The 27,691-nt window shown below is 36.5% G+C and overlaps 1 protein-coding gene across 1 annotated transcript; it reads left to right on the forward strand.

Annotated features, from left to right (window-relative positions):
- Nucleotides 1-705: 705 nt before the first annotated feature.
- Nucleotides 706-27,691, forward strand: LOC117399439 (uncharacterized). The gene is made up of 14 exons (XM_033998592.3): nt 706-832; nt 7,465-7,521; nt 8,784-8,835; nt 9,621-9,707; nt 10,574-10,776; nt 11,756-12,336; nt 12,834-12,900; nt 16,643-16,758; nt 18,393-19,730; nt 22,506-22,633; nt 23,196-23,307; nt 23,579-23,722; nt 24,564-24,643; nt 24,741-27,691. The coding sequence occupies exons 1-13, from the start codon at nt 706-708 to the stop codon at nt 24,609-24,611; spliced, it is 3,060 nt and encodes a 1,019-aa protein (XP_033854483.3). The 3' UTR covers nt 24,612-24,643; nt 24,741-27,691.

Consider the following 27,691-nt stretch of genomic DNA (forward strand, 5'->3'; position numbering starts at 1 on the left):
TAAGCGTTTGTTTCGAATTGCTTAACAGACGTAACAGTGGCTTTAAATGAGTCATATGATTCAGTGAATTTCTTTCAGAACATTGTTTGCTCATGTTCTTTAACGAGGATGTACTGTATGCTCACATGAACAATTCAAGGCTTTAAGGCATTTAGGTATTTTCATATTGATATACGTCTTTAAGGTATTTTGATACTGGGTTGAGATCAAATAAAGTAACACTATTGTTTTATTTTATTTATTTATTATTTTTTTTTTTAAATTTAGTCGTTGCCAATTATATATCATTTTTTATTATTTTCTCCCAATTTGGAATGGCCAGACTACAGGCGCCTGCTGACCTAACCCTACCTCCCCCCAGGTGACGCTTGGCCAATTAAGCTCTGCTCCCTGGAAGCTCCCGTCCTCAGTCGGCAAAGGAATAGCCTGGATTCGAACTCGCGACGTCCAGACTATAGGGCACATCCTGCACTCCACACGGAGCGCCTTTACTGGATGCGCCACTCGGGAGCCCCTTCACTATTGTTTTAAAGCATGGTTTCCCCAAAGATGCAAGTTTTATTACCAGCACACCCAACATGATTGGTATATATTAGGCAAAGTATTTTGAACTTTTATAAAGGTATGACAACAGATAATAGCTGTAATGAGTTTATTTTACAGAAGGAAGATCCCAGTCAAATTCTACAAATCCAGGTGAAAAAAATGGCATCAGGTTCCTGTTTGTCCGCTGCGGACAGAGGCAGTTCTAAGCGAGCTCCCTTAATTTCAACCAAAGAGAAGAGGACTGTGGTGGATGGGCAGCCCAACCCTTTAACACACAACAAACGAGGTAAGCTGTGAGCAAAAGTGACATATTACAAACCCATACAGCCAGTGTGAGCTCAGCAGCATGACTAGTTTAGACACGTAAGGCAGACCAAGAACATTTCATATTTTGAGAAGAACTTTAAAATCATTCCTGGAAACCAATAGAGACATACCAGCAATGGCCTAATATGTTGACACACCTTCATTTTAGTATTATGATGTATTCTGTAATCTATATAACAGGTAATTAGGATTGAATTAAGGATTTGTGAACAGGGCCCAATGTTTCAAATATATCTGTTTTTTAACCGACTCAAATATAATATTGTTAAAAGCCATCAAATTTCAAAGACCTTTGAAGAAATATTTTTCAGTAGCAAGACATTGTATATAGAGGTATATGTTTATGGTTTGTCTGACATTAATGAAGAACGTTTTGTGGATACAGAATTATGAGCATTGAGATGGTATGATGAGTTTGGTTTTAATGAAAAAATAGTTCTGAATGTCATCAGAATATACATAATCGGCCACTTCATAACTTAATTAAGCTCTTAATATAGACAATAAATAAATGTGGACCTGAAATAGTGCCTTTTGGAGAAGACACATTTATGTCTGCTACCAGCTGAGATTTAAACAAATGGGTCAAAGGCAAAAATCAGTTCAAGCTTAACTAGAACACCCAGCCATCCACTTTAAGAATATAAGGTATTTGATAGAATAGATATGTGATTATCATGTTTTGTAAATGCACTGCCCTTATGCCTGTCACAAAATAATTAAATGTGTGTGTGTGTGTGTGTCTATATATATATATATATATATATATATATATATATATATATATATATATATATATATACACACACACAATACTTTATAACTATTTCATTTTATAACTATTTCATATATATACCTGTTTTCCAGGAGATTATAAACAAGAGAGTATTCAACAGTGGCTAAACACAGGGTGCATGTAAGTGATCTTTACCTTAAAAAATAAAATATATATTTTAAAATCCTAAGAATTTCTTGCTAATAAAAACAGAGCCTAATTCAAAGGTCACTGATGAAAAATAAATTTAAATCGCTTTCATCCCCCAGTCACTGACCAAAAATATGTGGGAGATAGTCTAACAATAAAAGTGAAGGAGAAGAAAAATGAAATAAGACCTCGTGATTTGTTTAGTTCTCCCTTTTCAAAAACATTCACTCTTGGCTGCTGATGTTTTGTTTTCCTGAGAGTGAAAAATGTAAAATGCGGTCATGGAAATTTCTCCCCAATCCAGTTGACCTTGTCTTGTGTTTACAGGCTAGATGCAAATCCTGACTCACTTCAGAGTACAGAGCAAACAGGTAAGGGAAAGCTTTATTTGCTTTTTAAAACAATATTTTATAACTATTTCATTTTTCACTTAATCAGTTGTCTTTTATACCGAATATAGTCTTATGTGTTGTGATGTACAGTACTCTTCTTTAAATACGCAGTTTCCTTATTGTAAAGTAGCAGTGCTGTATTGTGTAGTGCAGTATGTCATTGTTCAAATGACTGTCCTGCCACAGATAAGGACGTTAGTAGTCTAGTATTAATTTTTTTCTAGTGATGTGTTTACATGTATATGCTTTTGCAGACAGTTTTAGATTATGCAGCTTTAAATGGCAAGGCAGAATTTAGGAAAACATTTTTTTAATGGGCAATATACAGGAATAGAGCTATCTCAATTCAATTAAAAGTTAACTAAAGCATTGATATGTAAAATAAGACTGAGTTGGCTTTCTGCCATAATGTGTTGATTTTAAATAATAGAGATTTTAAATAATAGTGAATATCTTTTTTTCTCTCTTTTCTGCAATGGCTGTGGCTACATGTTTAAAATATTATTTTATAATCTGAATATGTTACATATTATTCAATTTCTGTGTTTTTTCCCTGTTTAGTTTTAATTATGAAAAATGTCGGGAAATTGAAATGTTTTGTTATCGTAAAAAGCAATTTGCTGACAAGGTCACTTGAGTCTGAGTATCCTGAAAGCTTCGGGGGCTTCAGTATCTCCAAACCTTTTTTTTTTAAGTGCTGGGACTAAAATTATATATTTGTTTTAAATGTTTGAATATTATTTACAGTATAAATGATCTTTAAGTAGCTTACCAATTATTTCAAGCAATGGTTACTTGACTGTTTCCTTTTTATTTGGGTATTTGTTTATTTGATGATTGGTCACACAAGTGTTTATATTATTGTACTATAGTATTGTGAGTATACTGCAGTAGTTGCAAAGTACAGTAAATTACAATCGTATAGTTTTCATATGGGTATGCTCATCAGTGAGATACTACATACGTAATATGCAGGTCTAGTATTGCTCACAATGAAATACACAAAATGCAAAGTTCTGATTGTTAAAAATCTTTGGTACTATAAAAATAGACCATGTTTCTTCAGCCGTTGTGAACTGCTGATATAGCCATTTATTTCATAACGCTGACAGACGTGTAAGCCGAAAGTTATAGTATTTGATTTTTTTTTTTACTGTAAAAAAAGGTTTTTAAAAAAAACGAACTGTTTTATTCAGAAAAGCAGTGTCACGTATAGCTTGTGGTGGTGACGTCAGACCTGGAAGACAGAGAACACAGACAGCAGTGCCGGGGTATGAAACGTGCTGATGCGCCAGTTTATTGTAAATCAAAAGGTTTAAACAGAAAACAAAACAGAAAACAAAACACTGAACAAAACAAACAGCGCGTTGGCCAAAATAAATAGACAGACAAAACAGATGAATGAAACCAAACAAGTAACATGCTGGTGCAATTGTTATTATTTTAATTATTTTTCTCCTTCTCTCTCCCGTTCTTTCTCCCTGAACACCCAACCACGAGTGAGTGAAACACTGCCTCTTTTATGCAGCTGTACCGAGACTGGATTGCTAATCAATCATTCAATTGGAATCTCTGTACATCTGCACGTGAACTAATTGTGCTCCCTGTGCTTCCATACTAATACCCACTTTAATCTGCACATGGAGTGATTCTGCAACCCCCGTGCCTAAATAAAATTATACATTTTACATCTCCTGTGCTACATAACCCACACTTTGTGCACCAATACATACAAACAACATATAACATATAACACACAATACACACAGGGGCGGGACACCCTGCTACAAGCAGACATTCATAAAACATTTTTGGATAGGGTCCAGTGTTTCAAGTTATGGATTATATTGTAGCGTTTCGCTGGAGGCAAGAAATGGAGAAAAGACGCTGCTATCAGTTTAATTCTTTTTATTCTTTTGGACACTATCTCCACATCCACTCAGAGTTCTGCTCTTTCTGCTTCGCTGCATGTCAGGAACCACACCACAGAATGGCTCTGCAGCCCTCCTTATAGGCTTAGCCTGCCCCCTTATGCAAAAAGAAACCAGGCTTTGGACACATCCCATTGGCCCTCAGTCGCACATCAGGACCAATGGGCACAGACAGACCAAACAACAACAAATGAGGTTGATCAGATAACAACCAATGGGAACAGACAGCGGGTTACATGGTACTGGAATACACACACAAAAGGTGAACAAGCAATGGCGGAATACAGAGGGGAGGGAATAACACACACAGCATGCAAACACAAACAGACAGCAGGGAAACAGTACATAAACACAAATGCACGGATTGCTACAATATATTTAGTATTAGAAAATGGATTGTAGATTTCCTTTAACCTGTTTGGTCAATACGAGGGCCTTAATCTCTGGTAAAGGACTTGAATTTCATCTTTCAAACTATGCTTAATCACTGTTCCAAATCATTCCGCTGGTAAATACGTAAATAAAGTAATCAGGTATTTTACCTTTTATCTGCTTGATGAAATAAAATCTCTGTTCTTGTGCACACCCTCTGAATGCTGTCTGCCAATGTAGACTAAGTCTGATTCCTTCCTGTCCTATACGTTCAAACTGTCTATTTAAATTTACTATAGCAAAAAAAAAAAAAAAAAAAAAAAAATAAAAATCAAGAATAGTGCTTGCTGTCAGTAACCTCAATAGCAACGAATCTCCGGTTTGAATGACAAGTTGAAAAAATCAAACAACGGGATGCAGGCTGATTACTTTCAGCAATTTTATTTAAGCATATCATAACAACACATGACAGTGCTCTCTTCTCTAACAAAGCCAAACCCTATTAACACACTGTGAGCAAGTTAATGAACAAACATCACAAACAGCATTAACACATAGGGTCACGCTTTATTTTAAGGGCCGTTCTTTTAACTGTTAACTATTTTTAGCTAAGGGTTAGGGTTAGGGTTAAGGTTAGGGTTAGGGTTATTAAAAACCTGATTTAATTTGCTAAAAATTACTACGGTAACAATTTTATCTGATTTCAAGCATACAGACGTGCTCGAATTTGTTGGTACCCTTACAGCTCATTGAAATAATGCTTCATTCCTCCTGAAAAGTGATGAAATTAAAAGCTATTTTATCATGTATACTTGCATGCCTTTGGTATGTCATAGAATAAAGCAAAGAAGCTGTGAAAAGAGATGAATTATTGCTTATTCTACAAAGATATTCTAAAATGGCCTGGACACATTTGTTGGTACCCCTTAGAAAAGATAATAAATAATTGGATTATAGTGATATTTCAAACTAATTAGTTTCTTTAATTAGTATCACACATGTCTCCAATCTTGTAATCAGTCATTCAGCCTATTTAAATGGAGAAAAGTAGTCACTGTGCTGTTTGGTATCATTGTGTGCACCACACTGAACATGGACCAGAGAAAGCAAAGGAGAGAGTTGTCTGAGGAGATCAGAAAGAAAATAATAGACAAGCATGGTAAAGGTAAAGGCTACAAGACCATCTCCAAGCAGCTTGATGTTCCTGTGACAACAGTTGCAAATATTATTAAGAAGTTTAAGGTCCATGGAACTGTAGCCAACCTCCCTGGGCGCGGCCGCAAGAGGAAAATCGACCCCAGATTGAACAGAAGGATAGTGCGAATGGTAGAAAAAGAACCAAGGATAACTGCCAAAGAGATACAAGCCGAACTCCAAGGTGAAGGTACGTCAGTTTCTGATCGCACCATCCGTCGCTTTTTGAGCGAAAGTGGGCTCCATGGAAGAAGACCCAGGAGGACTCCACTTTTGACAGAAAAACATAAAAAAGCCAGACTGGAATTTGCTAAAATGCATATTGACAAGCCACAATCCTTCTGGGAGAATGTCCTTTGGACAGATGAGTCAAAACTGGAGTTTTTTGGCAAGTCACATCAGCTCTATGTTCACAGACAAAAAAATGAAGCTTTCAAAGAAAAGAACACCATACCTACAGTGAAACATGGAGGAGGCTTGGTTATGTTTTGGGGCTGCTTTGCTGCACCTGGCACAGGGTGCCTTGAATCTGTGCAGGGCACAATGAAATCTCAAGAATATCAAGGCATTCTGGAGCGAAACATACTGCCCAGTGTCAGAAAGCTCTGTCTCAGTAGCAGGTCATGGGTCCTCCAACAGGATAATGATCCAAAACACACAGCTAAAAGCACCCAAGAATGGATAAGAACAAAACATTGGACTATTCTGAAGTGGCCTTCTATGAGTCCTGATCTGAATCCTATCGAACAGCTATGGAAAGAGCTGAAACTTGCAGTCTGGAGAAGGCACCCATCAAACCTGAGACAGCTGGAGCAGTTTGCTCAGGAAGAGTGGGCCAAACTACCCGTTAACAGGTGCAGAAGTCTCATTGAGAGCTACAAAAAACGTTTGATTGCAGTGATTGCCTCTAAAGGTTGTGCAACAAAATATTAGGTTAGCGGTCCCATCATTTTTGTCCATGCCATTTTCATTTGTTTTATTATTTACAATATTATGTTGAATAAAAAATCAAAAGCAAAGTCTGATTTCTATTAAATATGGAATAAACAATGGTGGATGCCAATTACTTTTGTCAGTTTCAAGTTATTTCAGAGAGAATTGTGCATTCTTTGTTTTTTGTGGAGGGGTACCAACAAATTTGAGCACGTCTGTATGATCGACTGGGTATTGACATCCATAGGGCTCTGGTGTTTGATTGATCATACATAGGGCTCTGGTGTTTGCAGTTTTAGCTGGCCTATTATATATTATTTACTAAGCGTTAACAGAAAATAAATAATGTACATTAACATGCTTATTAGCTGTTTGTTAACAGTTAATAAACACTAAAAAACAGCCCTTAAAATAAAGTGTGACCACACATAGACTACTAGATATTTTTAATTACTAAACCCTTTTTTTATCTCACTATTACATTTTAGGACCTAACAGTAGCTTAAATACTGAAATTTACACAAATACATGAACCTGCAGTCTTAATCTTAATTAACAATCTTAATTAACAACTAAAAAGTTACCAGTACTTTTATTTATTTAAATGTTTTACAACCCATGTTCGCTTTTGTGTACAAGGTACCTGCACTGAAGAACAGCTCCATGTAGAACAAGAAATGTATCCATTTTATAATAGCAATAGAACCCTCATGAGAGAGCTTTAACGTCTTGTAAGGCCCTTCGGCTTGGTACCTTTAACGGTACAAGAACGTCCTTACCAGACAGTAAAGCCCTGTTCTTCCGGTTCTATTTCTAAGTCAGACCTCTCTTTTACCCGTTTCAGCTGTGCCTCTAAAGAGGCTGGCCAGTGCAGAAGATGATCTGGTGTTGGGTGTGGAAGGTAGGAGATCAAAGCACAATTTTATAGCAGTCATTTTATTTATTCATTTTTAAATAGTACGTGTAGTTGTTTAAAAATTGGATTGTTGTGTACAATAATTGTAATGTAGTATCTAACAATTATCTACATTCTCACTAGAATGTTTTTGTCTGTATAATAACACACACACATGCATCAGTGAAACTTTTTGAGTTTGGCCCACAAGAAAATATATCTTGTTCACACCTGTGTACACTGTTGATAGGGTTGCTAACTTTCCAGTTTTTTTCAAAACCGGACATGGCACATTCCAGCTTGAGTGGACCAAATCCTAGTGAAATGTTTCCTTCCTTTGAGGTTGATGATACAGAAACAACGAGTCATGGAAAAAAGGGTATCAGGATAGATGTTGAGCGCATGCAAAAGAGATCTGTGTAACTTTTTCCCCTTATGAACGTGATTTTCTCTCCAAATGGGGGATGATCTGGCAAATAGTTTCAAAGCTTGTTTCAAGGGATTTTCATGTGATCACTGTTGGTTACTCATCACAAAGTGAAAAACCCATAATATTTGACAGAACCATCACCATTCAGTGTCTCCCAGGAAAACACATGAGATAATTATTTAGTTTTGGATTAGGTGGATGTGTCTAGGCTACTTACATTCTCAGTAAATGTGGTTGTGCATATACTATAGCACCTGCAGTTAAAAATGGACTTCAGAGGAGTTTGTGTGGACAAGTCACCAATGGAAATGCCTACTGAGTTTAATGGTCCGATGACAGCCAAAAGAACATAATGTTATCAGATGGGTCTTGGTTAGCAGGTTAGCCCGTCCTGTTCCGAGCACACAATGGACCTCCTACTTTCCAGTCTAGTCAGGAATTCCTTTTTGGTTTATAGAGTTTCTCTGAAAAACTGTGGTTCTTTGATGGGGAAAATATACCTTTATTTTTAAAACAACATGCTACAATCTGACAAAAAAAACAACTGTTTGACTTTGCCACACAAACACACACACACACACACACACACACACACACACACACACACACACACACACACACACACACACACACACACACACACAAACACACACACACACAAAATAATAACGCAGAAGACTGATCAGGTATTGATTGCCACAAAGTATTAGGATTTCTAGCTGACAAAATACTATTTGAGAATGCATATAGTATTATACTACAGTATGTGCAATAGAGTAACTACATTGTAGTATTAAGTTCTAGCTTTACATATTTTTTTATGATCTTTATTTCACAGCTTCTTTGTATGACAAAAACTTAAACCGTTTGACTGTACAAGAATATATAAGGTAAGATGAATCTGAATATAATCTAAAGTGGTTATGTATCTCTTTCTATGCAACAGCTTTGGGATGTATTTATAAAGCAAGTTTATCCATTAGCTGCATACTGTATTAAGAACAGGTGCTTTAATATAGATATATGTGCCTCTCTGTTTTGGGTCTTGTGTTGAACAAAATATTCAATGATATCCTCATCATTGGACTGAACTAAAGGATTAGCAGTGAATACAAAAATAAAAATAATAAATTCAGAATGAAACTTCATACTTGAAAAGAAAAGATCTCGTCAAGAAAAATACACGCTCGATCTGTCGTCTCGCCTGCAATCTTTAAGCATTTGAGTATACATTTGAGTATACAGTGCGTGCATTTGAGTATACAGTGTATGCATTTCATTATACAGTGTATGCATTTCAGTATATAGTGTATGCATCTCAGTATAGAGTGTATGTGTCTCAGTATATAGTTTATGTAAATAATCGGTTGAATTTTGTCCCAAACGGTACCTCATAAAAATGTATGTGAGTAATTGATGAGAATAAATGTAATATAAAATCTAGTATATACCACATCATGTTTACTATTAGCGTTACTGCACTTAAAGTGAAATGGTTTCTATTGTATCAGATGTTTCCAGGTAATAATATTGAGATCCACAAGCTTGTTCATTTACAATGTCATTTCTGTTAAGCTGAATGCACAACAACAGTGTAATTACAGTGAAATTAGAGACACACATATGTCCCTTCTAAATGCACCGAGATTAAATAACATTTTTTTTTTCTTTCTAGATCTCTAAAACCACAATCAGGAAATCCATCTTTATCAAGGTGGAACAGTGTGGTCTCATCCTTTTCAGTTAGTACTGGAATCAAAAGGTTAGGTTAAAAAATGGCTAAATAATATAATTCAAGATCTCTTAGGCACTCATGGATAGGAGTACTTTAAATTACAACTTGTAGTCCTTGCTTTATGCCATGTTAGCATAACAATTACTTTAAGCATTTCTCCTCAGAAAATGTAAACAGAATCTTGCCATTAGCATGGCTGTGCAATGTTTCTTACTCTGACATAAAGTTTTGCCGACCGCAAGCAGAGCCACAGTGGTCACTTCCACACCTATAAACACTCACTTTAAGGTACAGTTAATGATTGTTTGTTTTAGGAAGAGACACCACTGCTAATGCTTATGTAAAGCAATGTATGAAAACTATTTCAGTGACAAAAGGGTTGTGAGACACCTGGCAGACAGTCATTGCCACTCCTTATTGAGAGCCCACACCTCACTACCACAACCTACAGCTTCAGACAATTCCAAGGGCCATATTCACAAAGTATTTTCCCAGTGCTACGTTTCCACCATTTTTGTTATTGTTGTTTTTCCTTTTCTATTTACAAACAAATGGTGCAAACTTAGCACTGAAAAAAATGTTGGTGTCCTTTATCCCACACAACATTCCTTGAGGAGCTAACATCTTTCTTTCTTTTTAATATACAACATTGAAGAAGGCCGAGGCAAACCTTTATAAGATTATGTTGACCAAAACTTCTAAACTCCAAAGTATAAGAGGCCAGGCCCCTGAGGCCAAGACTGAAACAAAAGAGTATGTGTCTTTGAGCCGGTCCCAATGCCATGCTATTACAGTGTTTGAAGCTTCCTCTACAATTGTGCCACATATATTTTCACCCACGATTCTTCTTGTTTTTAATGTAGGAACTGTCTCATTGTTTGTCTCTGCTGCAGTGTAATGGATGTTTTGGATCGCTGGCAGGATGATCCAGAAGAGGTTCTGTTAGACCTGGGCTTTGGTGTAGACGAACCTGATATTTCTATCAAAATACCTTCAAGGTTTATAAACTGCCCATCGAGTGCAGAAGGAATTAATATCAGAGTCTTCCTTGAGGCACAGAAGATGCGGATGGATACTGAGAACCCTGATTACTGTAGTAAGTATTATTTATTTGTAACCTCAAAAGCTTGCTGCAGTTTGCAAACAGGCTCCTTTCGAGCTCAATGAAAGTCTATGTGGGATTCGAGCATGAGTTAAAGAAACAGGCAAACAACACTTACACCCCTCTGTTCCACTGCAGTGTTCTAAATTATGTGGGGTTGGATTATTAAGGGATTGATTCGTCTCTTCCTTACTGATTACCTTTCTCACAGTATACCAGATAAAATTCCCCAAATCCAATTAACCAATAAAGGGATGCATAACTTTTCAATGAGTGTATTTATTGCCCCTTCTGTTTTATTTTTTTGTTGTCCTAAACAGGATGTGGAACCATAATCGTAAAATAACTAGAACACAAGAATTGTTTTTACACTAGTCCACCTTAAAGCAGTGTTAACCAGTATTTTAAAATTCACCTTCTTATCTCTTCTTAGCATTAACAATATTATCACTGGTCTTCCTTTGGTTCTTTGCTTGTAATGTACATATTCATAGCAACAGGCTCATGCGATGCCGCTGAATAAAAAAGAAAATTAAATATTGGGGAAGCGCTTTTTCCTGAGCTTTCTGAAGAGAAGCTTTTCTAAAATTCTAAAATGAAAAGACGCTAAAAACACACGTTATAATAAAAAACCAGTTTGGAACATGGAGCTATCTCAAAGACAATGTGACGAAAAATTACTACTACGTCCTAGTATCTAATCATTTAGTTGGTTGTATGTATAGTAGTTTAAAGTCAGTCCAATGGTCTAACTGTAACCAGACCATGTGTCTTACAGTAAAGGTACTATGATTTGAATACCCTGAATTAAGTGAAGTGAAGCACAATAAAGGGTGGGTGGGGGCAGTAGTAATGTTGAGAAATCTAATAAGCAATAAAGCCTTGACTAGCAGTCCTTTAACATACAAAATACCAATATGGTAACATATCCAGTGCAGTATAAGGTTTCCTAATCTGATTGTGTTTATTATAGATCGTTTCCGACAGCTGGAGGTCTTGCATCAAGTGACCAGTGTCTTTTCAAACTTGTTCAATAATGTAAGCATAAATACGTCAGGTGTCACTGAACCTCCTGTGACAATCCCAGAGGAAAAGAAATCATCCGAGCTGAAAGAAAAGAGAAAAAAGTTAGCCATGCTTCTCCGACGAGCCTCCAAACAAGCCATAAGCATGGCACAGAGCAAGCAAGAACCACAGAAATCAACACAAACATCAGAGAAAGACAATGGCTCCCCTAATGCTGCAAGACCAGACGTAAAAATAGCTTTTAGGCAGCCAAGTCAATGTCTTCTTGAAAATGGATGCCTGTCACCCCTGGAAGAAGAGCAGAGTCCTGCAGCTGAGACACCTCCAGATTTGCGTCTAGAGAATGTTGCAGAGAAAGAGAATCCTCAGACTGCTCCTTTATCTGGAGTGACAGGGGGTGAACATTCACCAGCCTTGGAATGTTTACCAAGAGTCAGAACATCCTTAGAGTCTCACCATAATGCTGCCAGTTCACTGAAAAGAAAACCTGGTGATCGACAGGCTCCCGATTCCTTTGAGATGGAAGAGGTATTATTTATCAATTTAAAATCTTTTTGTATCCAGGATATTCTTTATTCTTACCAACAGTGTAGTGGCCTTAAAAGTAAAACATTATGGCAACTAAAACAATTGTAACTCAATTGATCTGTGTTGCGCTCAAAGGTGTCAAATGTACATCCCTTGTCTCTCACTAGACCGCAGCATCAACATCACCGTTGTGGACTTAACTAAATATTTCCCAGGGAGTATTTGAGTTTCTGACACTTGTATCACAGCTAGTAAGAATAAGACACTCTACTATTTAAACAAGAACATCGGTTAAAGGGTTCAAACATGACCACAATGGTAATTTGTAATCATCATGGCGTAAAAAAGTAGCAACGGTCCTCTACACCTTGTTGAAAATTAGTTGTGTCAAGTTCTTGTAGCTTCTCATCGAAATTTTGTAGTGTGACTGTTTTTTTTGTTTGTTATCTCTGTATCTATCTTTGTTACAATCATTAATGGTTCTTATTCAAACTCAGATTCACAGCTTTGACGAGGGAAGTGTTTCAGGGAGCATTTCAGGACCAGTTACTGAAGTCACTTTAGGTAGGTATGAAAGTCATCACCAAGATGACTAACTGATTGGAGGTATTTTTTAAAATTGTATTTATTTATTTATTTTACATGAGATTCTGCTGTGCTATTCAAAGATAATGTAGTATACAATGATTGAACTATTTGGCCACCCCAGAAGGAAAAGATAGTTGCAAAGGACAGGTGCATACAGCTTATTTTCGTTAAGTTAATTATCTCATTTTTTTTAAACTGATTAAAAACATGTCAAGAGTTAGGGTTAGTTTTCCAGTGATTCCAGTATTGATTTATCCCTGTATTGGGAAATCAAATTCCTGCGTGCTATCAAAGCTGGTTTGGCACAAACTTCAGTGTCTTATTTGTAGAGGTAAAAAACAAATTATGCTCTGTTTTGACATTGATAATTTATCTGCACTGTATATGGGTTAAAGAAGTAGTAACAAGGTCACAAGCCTTACTGAACATTTTATATACTGTGTTTCTTTTTCTCCTGTTTTTAGGCATGCTTACACTGTTTGTTCTCTGGTAGTGGAAAAGCACACAATAGGTGTGGTCAGGTATATACAATGTTGTGTCGCTGTTGCCTGGAATCAATGCAAACATAACACTGTAGATCCTGTAGCCAGGGGCTCATTTCCCTTGCAAAAGTCTACATCTGTAAAACAATTAATACATTTAAATAGAGCCTTCTGAAACAGCAAGCTATTGCTTGCTTTGTGGCACAAACTTGTATTTTCATTTGTGGGTACTTTAGCAATCGGTGGTAAGACGGAGCAGCCAATGACAATGATTAAATGGAACTGGAAAAAAGAAAAAAACAAAAGAAAAAAGTTAAACTGTGACCTCTTTTGAGAGACATAGATTTGACTTTGACAAATTGTTCTAAGTTTCAGTATCCATACTTACTTTATGTAATAAAATTGGTTAAAACAAATTCTTAAAATGTTCTCAGTGGGGTTATTGGGTTGTTCTCATAATATGTGCTTGTGACAGGGTGGCTGACTGGTGACGTCAGGCAGAAGCAGGAAGGGAAAATAAAACTGACACCGGGGAAGTACTGCAGTTCAAAAAGGCTTGCGCCGTTTTAATTCAAAAATAAATAAAATGTTTAAACAGAAAAACACTTTGCTCAAAGAGCGAAATAAAAGGTTCAAACAAAAACAAATCACAAACACAAAATATATAAACAAAGGTCAGGCTGGGCAAATAGCTGTCACTGATCCTTTACTTTCGTTTTTGCTCTTTCGCTCTTGCTCTCCTCGCTCTTTCTCTCATACACTCCTCTAAAACACCCACCCTGAGTTGGAGAGCTGCAGGCTTTTTATAACAGGTGACCATCTCCCGATTAGCAACAAATTAAATCACCTAATTAATTCGGGAGATGGCCACCTTCTGCACAAGTTTTAATTATGTTGTGGATGGGGCTACCCATCCACGCTAAACAAAACAAATCGGCTACGCCGTCAAAATACAGACAATAAAACATACGGCGCTCGCCGTCATAAATATAATAATCATCAAAATAAACAAACACAAAATAACACAGGGGCGGAGGGGGAAATCCCGTTCTAAAATAAATAAACAAATGATTAAACAGCAGGGCTTTTCTTCTACCCTGCTACAGTGCTGAATTCATTTATATCTCGTTACCTAAATCCACTCCCTTAATTGAATGAATAATACTATAATTAACTAAAAACATCCCGGGACCTCATGGTAATAAGACTTGTTGCAGGGCACAGGTCAGTATTAAGTCTATTTGCTGTGAGGATAACAAATTGTTAGCTAGGTAGTGTGTGTGTGTGTGTGTGTGTGTGTGTGTGTGTGTGTGTGTGTGAAATTAATGTCATAGAAACACACACAAGTACAGGAAGTCAGACTTTTCATTTTCAGCAATAACCTTGGTGCAATCTTGGATGATTTGCATAGCCGGAACCAATGGCTGCGTGTAATATTCTACCTGCTGTGAAGGTGCACAAACACTATGTAAAGAGAGATAATGTACTTTGCAGAATTCGATAGCAGCATTTCTGTTGAAGTAAAATATGTAAATACTAACCACTGTTTCAAAATTAGCTGAGTAACAAGCAGCAGTTCTATATATACAGTACTTAGTATTTATTAAATTCAAGAGTTGCAGGTTTAGTTTTAAAGCATTTATGGCTCACTTTCTGTCACTGAGAAAAAACAATTCCACAATCCAAAACTTAAATGGATTAATAAATAATTAATAAACAGGGATGTTCCAGAAATCCAGTTTCCTGAAAGATAACATGTTTTAATACTGCCAGTAAGAACTATCACTGATAAAAAAAAAAAAAATGAAACAGAGAAATGGAAAATGTTATCTTACTCAATTTGTATAGTTCTGTAAAACAGCATGTTCTGTAAATGTTATGAAGATCAACTTACCGGTAATTCTTTAACAAAATAGGGACTTTTGTATATCTTGTTTTTTTTAGCGGTTAGTGTTCACAGTCAGTACTTTCAGGTTGTTTTGTGGACTAAACAAGACTGTTGGGCTTTTGGGATTGTAGCAAGGTGAATGGGATTTTACACTGGACAATGAATTCACAAAATGATCTCTTCTCAATAGACATGTACACTCTGATACTAATCTGGAGCTTATCATAGACCAGTTCTCATTACTGGGATAACCACTCTGTAATGTCTGAGAGGATCATTTCTCCTGGCAAAACCACCACTATGAATTACAGCAAGTTTTTCCATTTTTTATTTGAATTTATTTGAAAAAAAATTAAATAAATCATAAACACTACAAAATCACAGAAAGGGTTTTACCTTGCCAGTAGCCCACACAAGGTAGACAATCTTAACCAACCACTAAGCAATACAAGGTCCAGGTCCTTCAGGAATACAAATTGTCCTTCTTCCCTGGTATCTCTTCAGCTGTGATGTCTGGTAAACTAAAACATACATACATCTTTATTATGTTATGTTTGGTCAGTAAGACTTACAATTTCCAAAAATACAGACCAAGATTTATACCACAATTTCTAGTTTATGGTCACCTAATAAATTCAGTTGTGCCATTAATAGCACTTAACCTTTATCATAACTAAACTGAACAGAAAAAGCACTGCCACATTTCCTCCATCCATCTCAGCAATTAAATAAATAAATGAGAATGATATAGTTATATATAAATGTTACAGCTAATAAATGCATAGAATATGTTTAAATTGGCAATTGAGTATACTTGCTGAGGATCTTCTTTAGCACAACTATATTGAGTGTATCATAACGGTGGTGTATGTGTAACAGGGCAGAGGCTGGGCACAAACATGTGACCCCACGCATTGCAAGCGAGCGTCTTAACCACAATGCAAAGGAGCCGGGCTAATTTGTGTTCTTGGTTTTAAAGTTTTTAACCTCATCTGATCTAACCGACAGGGGGGACAACACTGCCTGTTACATATGGAGGGGCCCTGTCCGTCTGTACAAGTGCATATTTAGTTGGGATGAGTTATTGCGAGTATCTAAGAAATATATGGAAGCATCTGTCCATCTGTCAGTATGCCAAACTTACTTTTTTTACATACAGTGGATGCTGGTCATGTTGATCTACTTCACATTACAGATAGCTCTAATTTTGTATTAACAGTCGTGGCAGGGGGTGCATGTCACTTATTTGTTGGTAGAGAACAGAGTGGGATAAACCGAGCAGGCTGGGCTACATATTGATTTGGAATAAAATGGGATTGACCCTTTCTGATGTTTTTTTTTGTGTTAGAAGATTCTGTCATAAGAAGAGCAAACAGCTGCCAATCAGACAGTAGTGGATTTCTGGAGGAACCATCAGTGCCTTCTCTTTTACAGAAAGCTACAGCAATGCCTCTGGCTCCAAAGGTAAGGTCTTGTGTTCCCTAAAACTTAGATATTAGGATTTATTGTTATAAATGGCCACCTCTAATAAATGAATAAACATTTATGTAACAATAAATCCTTGTAAATAAATGCACATACCTTTATTGCTATCGCCCACTCACTGTTACAAGTGAAACAGCCTGGGTTCAGAAGCAATAAGCACCATAAAAGGAAATGCCATATTGTTATGCTTTTAAGGAGGAGGACAAATTAGAGAGGTAAATAACTACAAAATAAGAGGTTCAACTTTTTTGATTGGTACTATTTGTCTATTCCATTCTGAATAAACACGTAAATAATGGTATGCTTTGTTTGTTTGTATTACATCTGAAAGTCAATAAACAACATCAGTGATTCTAAAAGTAATTTAGCTAACAAAATAATTCCATAAGTCGTACCTGTTTTGCACTTCCATTTGTTAGAGAGGTTTCAAATGTCATTTTTTGAAATAGCAAACATATATTTTAAAATGTGATATCTACTACTTTAGGTTAAAGGAAGCTTCAATGTCCTCTGCCTTTTTCACGGGAACTATATTATACTTGCACTTCTTGGGTTATTTTACAGCAGCAAAGTCTTCTGAGTCATAGCATATTGGTTAAAACCATGCCCGTCAATAGGGAAAGCAGCTGATTGCTAATTGACAGGAAATAAGCCATTGAAGGGTGGGACAGTTGACCGTGTAAGTTCAACACCTTATGAATGCACTGATATCAAACAGGTTTACAATAATATGTGCTCTTTCAGAATGCGGTATGTAAGACATTTTAATGAATGGAAAGTGCACAACGAGTAAGATTTATGGAAAATGCTAAATATACCTTGAATAAACTACCTTTCTGGAGAGAACAACTGACTGGTGGTTATGGTAGGATGACTTTCACTACCCTGGAAATGAAGGCTTAACAAAAAAAAGTGAAGTCAGTCCTGATGCAAAGTTAAAACTATATTCTGTTAAAACAGAATATTGTAATCTGCCAAGTGTTTAATCTGTAGTATTTTGTACTTAATCATATCCTGATGTAACTATCACTATTTAATCATATCCTGATGTAACTTTCACTATTATCTGCTGTATTATTGAATTGTGGTTTGTCACACTTGAGAATTATTGTATTTCTTGTTCTTATTGTATGACTTATATTGTAACACTTGAATGTATTTGTATTTGCTTGCGATTGTAAGTCGCCCTGGATAAGGGCGTCTGCTAAGAAATAAATAATAATAATAATAATAATAATAATAATAATAATAATAATAATAATAATAATAATAAAACTACTGAAACTGCTTTTTGTAGTGGGGAAGCTCAAGCTTGTTATTTGAAACCTGGAGGGTGATTAGTTGTTGCAGCTCCAGGCACTATGGTTCTTCAAGCACAGCTTTTTCTTCATCTATCTATATCACAGCTTTAAGGATCCTCCAACGAGTAACTAGCATTTTATTCTTGCCGGTTTAGTCAATTAAATATGTAGTCCAAAGAACTAATCCAAGATAGTTTTGTATATAAACTGACTTGTTTTTAAGCCCGAAGCTTTCAGAAAGACAAAGGAGCAGTAATAGCAATACGAATAGACTCCACCCTGTAACACTCATATTGTGACTTTTTCCAACAGACTCTTCAAAAACTGGATACTATCTGTGTGGACAGCCAGACTACTTTCAGGGGAAACATGGATCTCTCAACTTCAGATCCAGAGCAAGAATTAGACCAACAGAAAAATGGTTTTACAGCAGATGATGAAAGTGGAAGATCTTCAGAATTGGAATTACAGCAAGAGGATGACTGTTCTTGTTCCCATAATGTACAAGTTTCCATAGTTAAAGGAATGAACACCTCTGTTATCCAGGAATACTTGGAGGTTCCAGGGCCATTGCAGGGTACATCACTAGAAGACAGTGGTATAAACTTAATTGAAAGTAACAAAGAGCACTTTAACAAAGAAGTGATTGTACCAGAACCAATGAATGACAATGGAAGCTTAAGCATTGCTTTAGACGATCAAGGTCTAAATGTGCAGCTTGAAATCATTCCTAATTTGGACACAAGTAAAAGTGTTAGACATCAAGATGGAGACATGCAAATACCACATATGCTACTGGAAAACACCCCAGGTTTGGATTACAAAACAAACATATTACCTCTTCCATTTGGTGAGAAGTCTCAAAACTCAATTCAAGAGGTTGAGATTCTCCCTGTTTTTTCTCAGACTGAAGGCCTACAAGATTGTCCCATTAATATTTTGGGGACCAATAAAAGCCAAAGTGAAAGATCTAAAACAGATCTAGAGGTTATTAACAGTCATGCTCTTGAATCTTCCCCAGACAAAAGTGCATTTAATAGCACCTTTCTTTCTATTAGCCAACAAGCAGACTCAAAAATGGATCAATGTGAATTCACAGTGCCTTCTTATAGACCCCATATGCTCAAAGAACTTTACCAAACACCAAACCCAAACATTGTCTTAACCAGATCTGTATCTGTACAGATGCCCTCAAACTTAAGGACCACTTTCCAATACAGTGTGCCCAAAAGAGGCCATTCTTTGGAAATCATGTCACAAGCACATCAGCAAGCCAAAACAGATGCCTACGCGAAAAGGTCAGGGTCTGCTATTCCACTACTTCACTGTATGGATAACAGAAATGTCTTTGGTCAGACTATTCTCGAACATGAGCAAGATGCTTCCAAACCCTTACTTTCATGTGATAGTCATGGCTACAGCTTCTTGTCCAATTCTGTATCATTGGATACTGGACTTGTAAATGATGATGGTAACTCCGATGAGATGTTAAATGATCGTTCTTGTTGTCACCATCACTGCTGCTGTTCTCCAAGTGGCTATTCTTCACATGGCTTTTACGCTCAGGCACCTGATAAAGTTACAGTGGGTCACCTGCATAAAACCCTGGAACTACTTCAATGTGCAATCAGGAATGTAGCTGCTTTCCCAGTAAGTTAATACAGGTTGTGTGCTATACAATGTTTGCAGTGTTCTCCAGTAATAGTGGTGCATGTTACACAAAAGATGGATATTGCACAGCCTATGTAATTCAGCATGCACATATTCTGAAAAATATGTTATACATTCATTTGTTAACATAGAACCCAGAAGAATATTTGTTTAGTCTTTGCCTCTAGGGATAATATTGTTTCATCTGTTAGTTACCGGCAGAAAGAGAGACTCAGAGACAAGAAAGCTGCAGTGAAGCACTGTTGAGCACATTTAAATCACAAAACAACAAACAAAACAATGGAACAAATAAACAATCACAAGGGCCAAAATAAAGATTTAAACAAAAACAAACAATACAATATTAGGTAGGCTGGGCATTCCCCTTCAGTACACATACAAACACACATCAAAACACAGGTCACAGGTCACCAAACTGCCTTCACCAGACAAAAGATTTCTCATTCTTTTTATACACGTGGCTACTCCCCAATTAGCACCAATTACCTAATTGGTGAATGACCACACCTGTGTTTGCTGGCAGGGATATATTGGGTACTCTGGCAGTGGTGCTCGCATTAGCCCTCTGAACGTGGACATGCAGCTGGCTTTCGCCGTGCTCCCCTCAGCAGCCCGGTTGTTGCCCTGCTGACATTGAAGCTGGTGGAATCTCCTCCCCTTCCGGCTCTGAAGCAGGGCCTCTTCTTCTGGTGCTGGAGATGGCTCCCCCTTCTTGGGCATTGGAGACGGCTTCCCCTTCTTGAGCGCTGGAGACGACTCCCCCTTCTTGGGTGCTGGAGACTGCTCCCCTTCTCACAGCTGTTCCTCTTCCTCTTGGAGGCAACAACCTTGGTCCTCGAGGCAGGTGAGGAAGGTGTCCAGGCTGCCATCCCCCAGCACTGGGAAGGAGGGGAGGTCCGTCTTCAGCGTTTGAGAGGTCGGCGTCTGGGGAGCCATCAGGCCGAGCCATTCCTCAACCGACTCCACCTCATCCCTATAGAAGGCATCCATGAAGAGGGGGTCTTCGTATGGTCACTCCTAAAAGCGGTGCCCAAACTCCGCACATGCTCCGCAAATGGGAGCCCAACTGGCATTGTTGTTCGTGCCAGACCTCCATTATCTTCTTTTAAAAACTTTTTTTTTCTTCTTGCAGTCCCACTCTGAGTCTCTGACACCAACTGTGACAGGATAAAATCATGGCCCAAGCTGTTACCAGCAGGAAGAGAGACTCAGAGACAAGAAAGCTGCAGTGAAGCGCTGTTGCGCACATTTAATTCACAAAACAAAAAATTAAACACTGGAACAAATAAACAGACACACGGGCCAAAATAAAGATTCAAACAAAAACAATACAATACAATATTAGGTGGGCCTTCACCTTGGCCTTCGCCTTCGCCTTCGCCTTCACCTCCACCTTCACCACAGATACAAACACAGGTCACCAAACTCCCCTCATCAAACAAAGGATTTTTCCTTCCTTTTAAACATGTGGCCACTCCCCAATTAGCACAAATTACCTAATTGTGGAATGGCTACACCTGTGATTGCTGGCAGCGATAGCTTTAACCCAGGAGTGGGCAATCCTGGTCCTGGAGGGCCAGTTTCCCTCCTGGTTTTTGTTCCAACTGTACCCCTAAATTAATTAATTTGACTAAGTAAGCGTCTATTAAGCACTTAATTGGTCCATTTAAGTAATTTAGGGTACAGTTGGAACAAAAACCAGGAGGGACACCAGCCCACCTCTGATTTAACCCCATTCCTGCCAACCTTACATTCCCACACACACTACTTCCAGCAGCAGTGTTTCTGCCCTGCCACAGGTACACATACATAGCAACCATTCATAGCAACAGTACATATTCATAGCAACAGGCTCATGCGATGACGCTGAATAAAAAAGAAAATTAAATATTGGGGAAGCGCTTTTTCCTGAGCTTTCTGAAGAGAAGCTTTTCTAAAATTCTAAAATGAAAAGACGCTAAAAACACATGTTATAATAAAAAACTCTATTGCCATATTTTAGCAATATATCCACTCTCCACACAAACACTGTGGATCTGTGGAGAAATACGAGCCTAAAGACCTGAACCGCATTTTGCGAGAGTTTTCTGCTGATGTACGGAAAACAGAAGGAGAGACTGTAAGTCTTTCTTTCACAGATTTAATAAAACATATATGTACTATTTAGGGTTTTTGTGGAAAACTGTTGTCCCCTCGGGTTAATATATTGTCAGACAGGAGATTATATTACCCGAAGCCAAAGGCATCAAGCACAGTAAGAGCAGAGAAATACATAAAAAATAGACACTGATAAGTAAACCAACAAACAGCGATAAGGACTGGTTTTTTATGGTTTACATCAATTGCGTGTCTATTGTTTTTCTGAATGATTTGTTTTCATTGCTGCTTTTTTAATGTGGCCAAATTATTAAGAACCTCTACTTACTGTAACCTTAAAAAAACTATTTTTTAGAAACATAAAATATAAAAGAATAACATTAGTCAGAATACTACCACTCTTGCATTGGCTTTTGATTAATATATATATATATATATATATATATATATATATATATATATATATATATATATATAATATATATATATATATATATATATATATATATATATATATATAATATATATATATATATATATATATATATATATATATATATATATATTGCTCAAAGGACCATCTGCAAAACATTTTGGTATGGCTTGCATACCTTGCTAGCGTATATTTATTATTTTTTTATCTTTTTTTTTTAACAGTACACAACTAATGAAATTGAAATCATCACAAAATCCTTGAGGACATTTCGTGAAAGGCTGATAGAAATCGAAGAAGAGCTTGATGATGAGCAGGCTTCAGTTTACAACATCCTTTCTGATTTAGAAAAGTAAGCAAGAGACAAGACCTCTGTGGCAAAACATGAAATAATAATAATAATAATAATAATAATAATAATAATAATAATAATAATAATAATAATCATCATCATCATCATCTTCATCATCATCTTCATCATAATAATTCCAAAGGATCAAGTTTTTTTATACAGTACTTTACCAAAATTAGCAGTGGTATAATAACTACTTGCAAAATTATTATTATTATTATTATTATTATTATTATTATTATTATTATTATTATTATTTATTTATTAGCAGACGCTCTTATCCAGGGCGACTTACAATCGTAAGCAAATACATTTCAAGTATCACAGTACAAGTAATAATACAATTAAGAGCAAGATAAATACAGTGACTTTGGTTCAAGCAAGTACAAGTGTGACAAAATACAATTAACACATTCACATTCAAGGTAATTCATTGTTATACAAATAACTATTTATTTTTCCCATTACATATATTTAATTTACTAATTTTCAATATTAAATTTCTGGAACTACAGTGACAGTGAAAAACTATATTAACACCCTGGATTGTGTTATCCCACAGAGAGGAAGTGAGGCATATAAAGGCTTTGCGGAAGGCTGTGAGGCAGGAAGTAAACGAGCTGGAGAATCAACTTGCAGTCCTAGCATGCCATTATGATGAAGGAATTCAAATGGTATGACCCTTTTCCACAGCAGTCATAACAAAACCAATCTGCAGTGATTAATAGACATAAAGTGGATGGCAGGGCTTTGTCAGAGTTTGGAGAATGTAAACACACTGCATTGTAAATAAAGCCTGCACAGAAGACTAAGGAATACTATAGTAAATGAACTCTACAGTATATTAAGGAACTGCATTTTAGTGTAAAATGTAACATGATCATGGGACACTGCAGTTTAAATTGCTTATAATCAGTGGTATTTTTTTGTGCTTTTATTTTCCAGGAAATGCATCGACTCTTGGAAGTGCAATCCTATCTTCTTGCAGAGCTGCAAGTGAAAAGTCTTGTAAACTCGGAAAGAACACCTGATATGAAAATCAAGTCTCCTACCAGAAGTATCTCCACACAATGCCTGGCTTTACCTGAGGTCTGTTTTGAAAAAGGTTTTGACTCAACTGACACAATAAGTCAACTCTCAAAACTGACTTCACAGGGAACAATGGACGCAACTCCTATTTCAGCTGAAAATACCACACCTGAGAGGGCAGACTTAAAAGCAATATACTCACCCATAAACGAAACTGTCAAAAAGCAAAATTCACAGGACAAATTGGACTTCATGGCCTTTCTACAAAGTGTAAGATATTTTACAGAGTTTTAGTATTAGCTCAGTCAAGTAAAAAGCTTACTTTTTCTTTTTGGATGTACAGTATAGGTTTTCCTGCACACTGAAAGCCAGATGACTGTTTTAGATTGGGACTTTGTATTAATTTACAATTAAGAAACTTCAAATGTAATTCCTTTTTTAGTAAAAGAAAATTCTAGACCCCCACACACTTACTGTAGGGACTTTCAAAGTTGATGATATCATATTAATTATATTGGTTCAAATTTGTTTAAAGGCACTATTAAATACTTTCCTGTAGATACATTTCGCATAGGAGGTTTTTTGTTTTGACCTTTTTTAAATAGTTTATTAATAACAGTATAAGTATTTTTGTTTTTGTTTTATAGTTTAACCTACTGTATAGTTTCAGCTAAGTTTGTTTTTGACTGTATACTATCTGACTGCCCAGTCTCCAGTAAGCAAAAAAAACAAACCAAAAAAAAGCACTACAATAACTCAAAGATTAACGGATTGAATAACTGAAGTTTCTGTAACACATTTTTTTGGAAGACATAATTGAAATATTATTTAAAATAGTAGAACCTAGAATTGCTTGCCTGTGACAGGGACCCTGATGTGCACTGTGCTGTTTATTTTGCAGTTAAAGGAGTCATTCAGGACGTCCTTCAACAGTGACGCGCCGAAATGAAAACCCTTTCTAAGAGAAGGCACACACAAAAGGTATGTGTACTGCTCTGCACAGCAGCAATGTTTCTTTCATTCCTAGTAATCCTGCTTTCCAACGCCTTACAAATGTAACTCTTCTCTGTCGTCTAAGCTCTCCGGCAGGACTGGGGAAAAAGCCCACAGTCTGGGTTAACTGGATAATCACCAGGAAGCGGCACCCAGAGCCCATCAAGCCGAACAACAGCAAGGATCACCACAGTGCTGAAACTGGTGCTTCTGATGATCTGTAAACCCGCTTAGAAGCCATTGTACCCAAGCCCCACCCAGATGATTTTGCAATCAGTTTAGTTTTTAACCCTTTTTTACTGATATGACTCAGAATGCTCTGAATCTGAATTCCCAATTAATGAATTGCCTGTTGACAAAGACCCCCGTTGAGTACATCAGTAAGGGATATGAACTAGCAGCTTTGGGTACCAACTGACCACTTTTAACAAATATTTGGAAATTACATTTAATGAAGAGATATTAAATTGTATAATTTGCTACACTGCCCTGTACATTTAATGGTATGTTTTCAATTGATTTAATTGTATTACAGATGCAAGAAGGCTTCTGAGTTTATTTATATAAAAAGAAGGGACTTGGACCCACAAATAACCTCAACCAAGCATAGACAGTGCCAGATGAATGGCTTAGCTGGGTTTCAGTTGTGATTCATAGAAATATACAGTAATAGACTGCACCTTGCTTTAAATGATTGTTTTAATTTGTTATTGTTTTTGGCGAGTGAAAATCAATGTGAAAATTACCTGGTCTGGTCACACTTGGTCTTAACTGAAAAAGCTGCAATCTGTGTGTGAAAAGAAAGAGACAAGTTTATGTGTATAAAAGTATTTATTTTTCAATTTTGTTCACAGAATTATTTTGAACACCTTTTTGTTTTTAAAATGCATTAGTTTTTTTTTTTTTGTACACCTTACCATGTGTCTAGTAAAGTACTAGTACAATAAGTAAAGCCAAATAATTACTTCAACTCAGTTTCCTGTGGCCATTGCTTCGGGATATGGCAACTGTGATATACAGGCCCATTACATAGTCAAATGTAATGATTAACAATATTACTGCCTGGTTAGGGATTTAATATGTTTTAGATTTAAAAGGCTCAAGGTTGCATTCCTCTGTTGCAAATAGTGGTATTTAAAAGACCAACCTGCATTTAATTTGCAGGAGGCTGTGTCGTCCAGTGGTTAAAGAAAAGGGCTTGTAACCAGGAGGTCCCCGGTTCAAATCCCACCTCAGCCACTGACTCATTGTGTGACCCTGAGCAAGTCACTTAACCTCCTTGTGCTCTGTCTTTCGGGTGAGACGTAGTTGTAAGTGACTCTGCAGCTGATGCATAGTTCACACACCCTAGTCTCTGTAAGTCGCCTTGGATAAAGGCGTCTGCTAAATAATCAAATAATAATAATAATTTGTTCATAGATACTGTATATGTGTACAGCCAAAATTAAAATGCATTCCGAATTGAATGAGTAATCAAATTATGTAAAAAGATACTCAAAGCACAATATTGTAATCAACAATGTTTGATCTCCTGAACAATACAAAAAAAAAAAAAGCGAACCTCTTAGCCTTTTCAGGGTTTGAGATCCATCGCTAAGTAAAGATGATGCAGTGTACTAAACTAGACTGTACTAAACAAGCAAGTCTGTTGCCCATTGAGAGCTAACAATCTTGGGATAAAAAAAATATCACTGGGGATTCGACATACATTTAAAAAATAGAAAAAAAGAATATACACCCCACTTTTCCTCTACACCATTTTAAACTATGTGGGGTTGGATAATTTAAGAGAGCCTCAGACTCCATCCTGATTACTTTTCTCAGTGTATAATACAAACAATTGACCAATATCAATTAATTGTTTCTTACCCATAACACTGCTCAGGGAAACAGCTAGAAAAATGCTGGTGAAACAGGCTCGTTACCATGGTAACAAGCACAAGAACACGTCAAACTTCCTGAATGCAGACAAACTGAGGATATAGGGACCGAAGACCACAGTACATATAATTTCAAGTTGAATTTGAAATGCAATGCATATAAACCTTTTTTACGAAAGGTGCTAAAATCTCAAGAACTTTGTTAGAGCTCAAAAGGGTTTGTTTGAGGCTGTTCAAATTCCAGATGAACGTGTTCACTCCAGATGTAATGGTTTGGTATGGCTTCAGGTATAAAAAAAAAAATCACCTTGGAGGTTGTTTTTTTCTTTAAGAGTTTCAATTCCCATAGCACAAAAGGTAGTTCACTGTTGGATTTATGAAAATGTGTGTGCATGCATATGCAAATGCTTCTAGGTCCCTTACACTTTTCATATTCACATTGTGTTACAACATACACACAGCTCCTGGCTTTCAAACCCTATTCCACAAACCGATTTGGGGGTCTTAATGTACTGTATTTTGTGAAATCATATAACAGTACCCACACTGGAAGTGAAGCTTGGATGTTTATACAGTGAGAGATTGGCTTACCTGTAGAAAAGACAGATATATCATACTGTAAATTGTGTTGCATATTTTTAATTCTTTATAATATATAATTTAATATATCTATATATATATATATCTATATATATATATAGCAAAAAAAACACATGCCAGAAAACATAAAGCAAGCCTTTGCTTGCTTTGGAACACAATAAATGTGCCACGGTCAGCATTTAAAAACAAATATATAGATTTACATTTATATATGTGTAAACAACTTCTTGCTTTCTGGTGTGATTTAACTTGCATTGAAACAACTTAAGTTTAAATGATGTTTATACAGTTCAGGATCCCTAGCAAACAATTTGACCTAGAATAGGCCTTCTTAGAGTAGTTCCAGCTTCCTGGCTCATGTGGGCTCATTATTTAACACTGAATTGTTAATGAGGAACCATACAATATTTGAAACACACATTTACATAGCACTTCATGTTCTATAGTTAATCAAGACTTCCAAATACTTGAACCACCCCATAATCCCATGTGCAGGTGTGGTAGTGATTGATGTCCAAATAAGGTTATGGATCTGTTATTTTCCATTCACAAGTGC

Source organism: Acipenser ruthenus, chromosome 4 (genome assembly GCF_902713425.1).
Source record: "Acipenser ruthenus chromosome 4, fAciRut3.2 maternal haplotype, whole genome shotgun sequence".
Lineage (NCBI taxonomy): Eukaryota > Metazoa > Chordata > Actinopteri > Acipenseriformes > Acipenseridae > Acipenser > Acipenser ruthenus.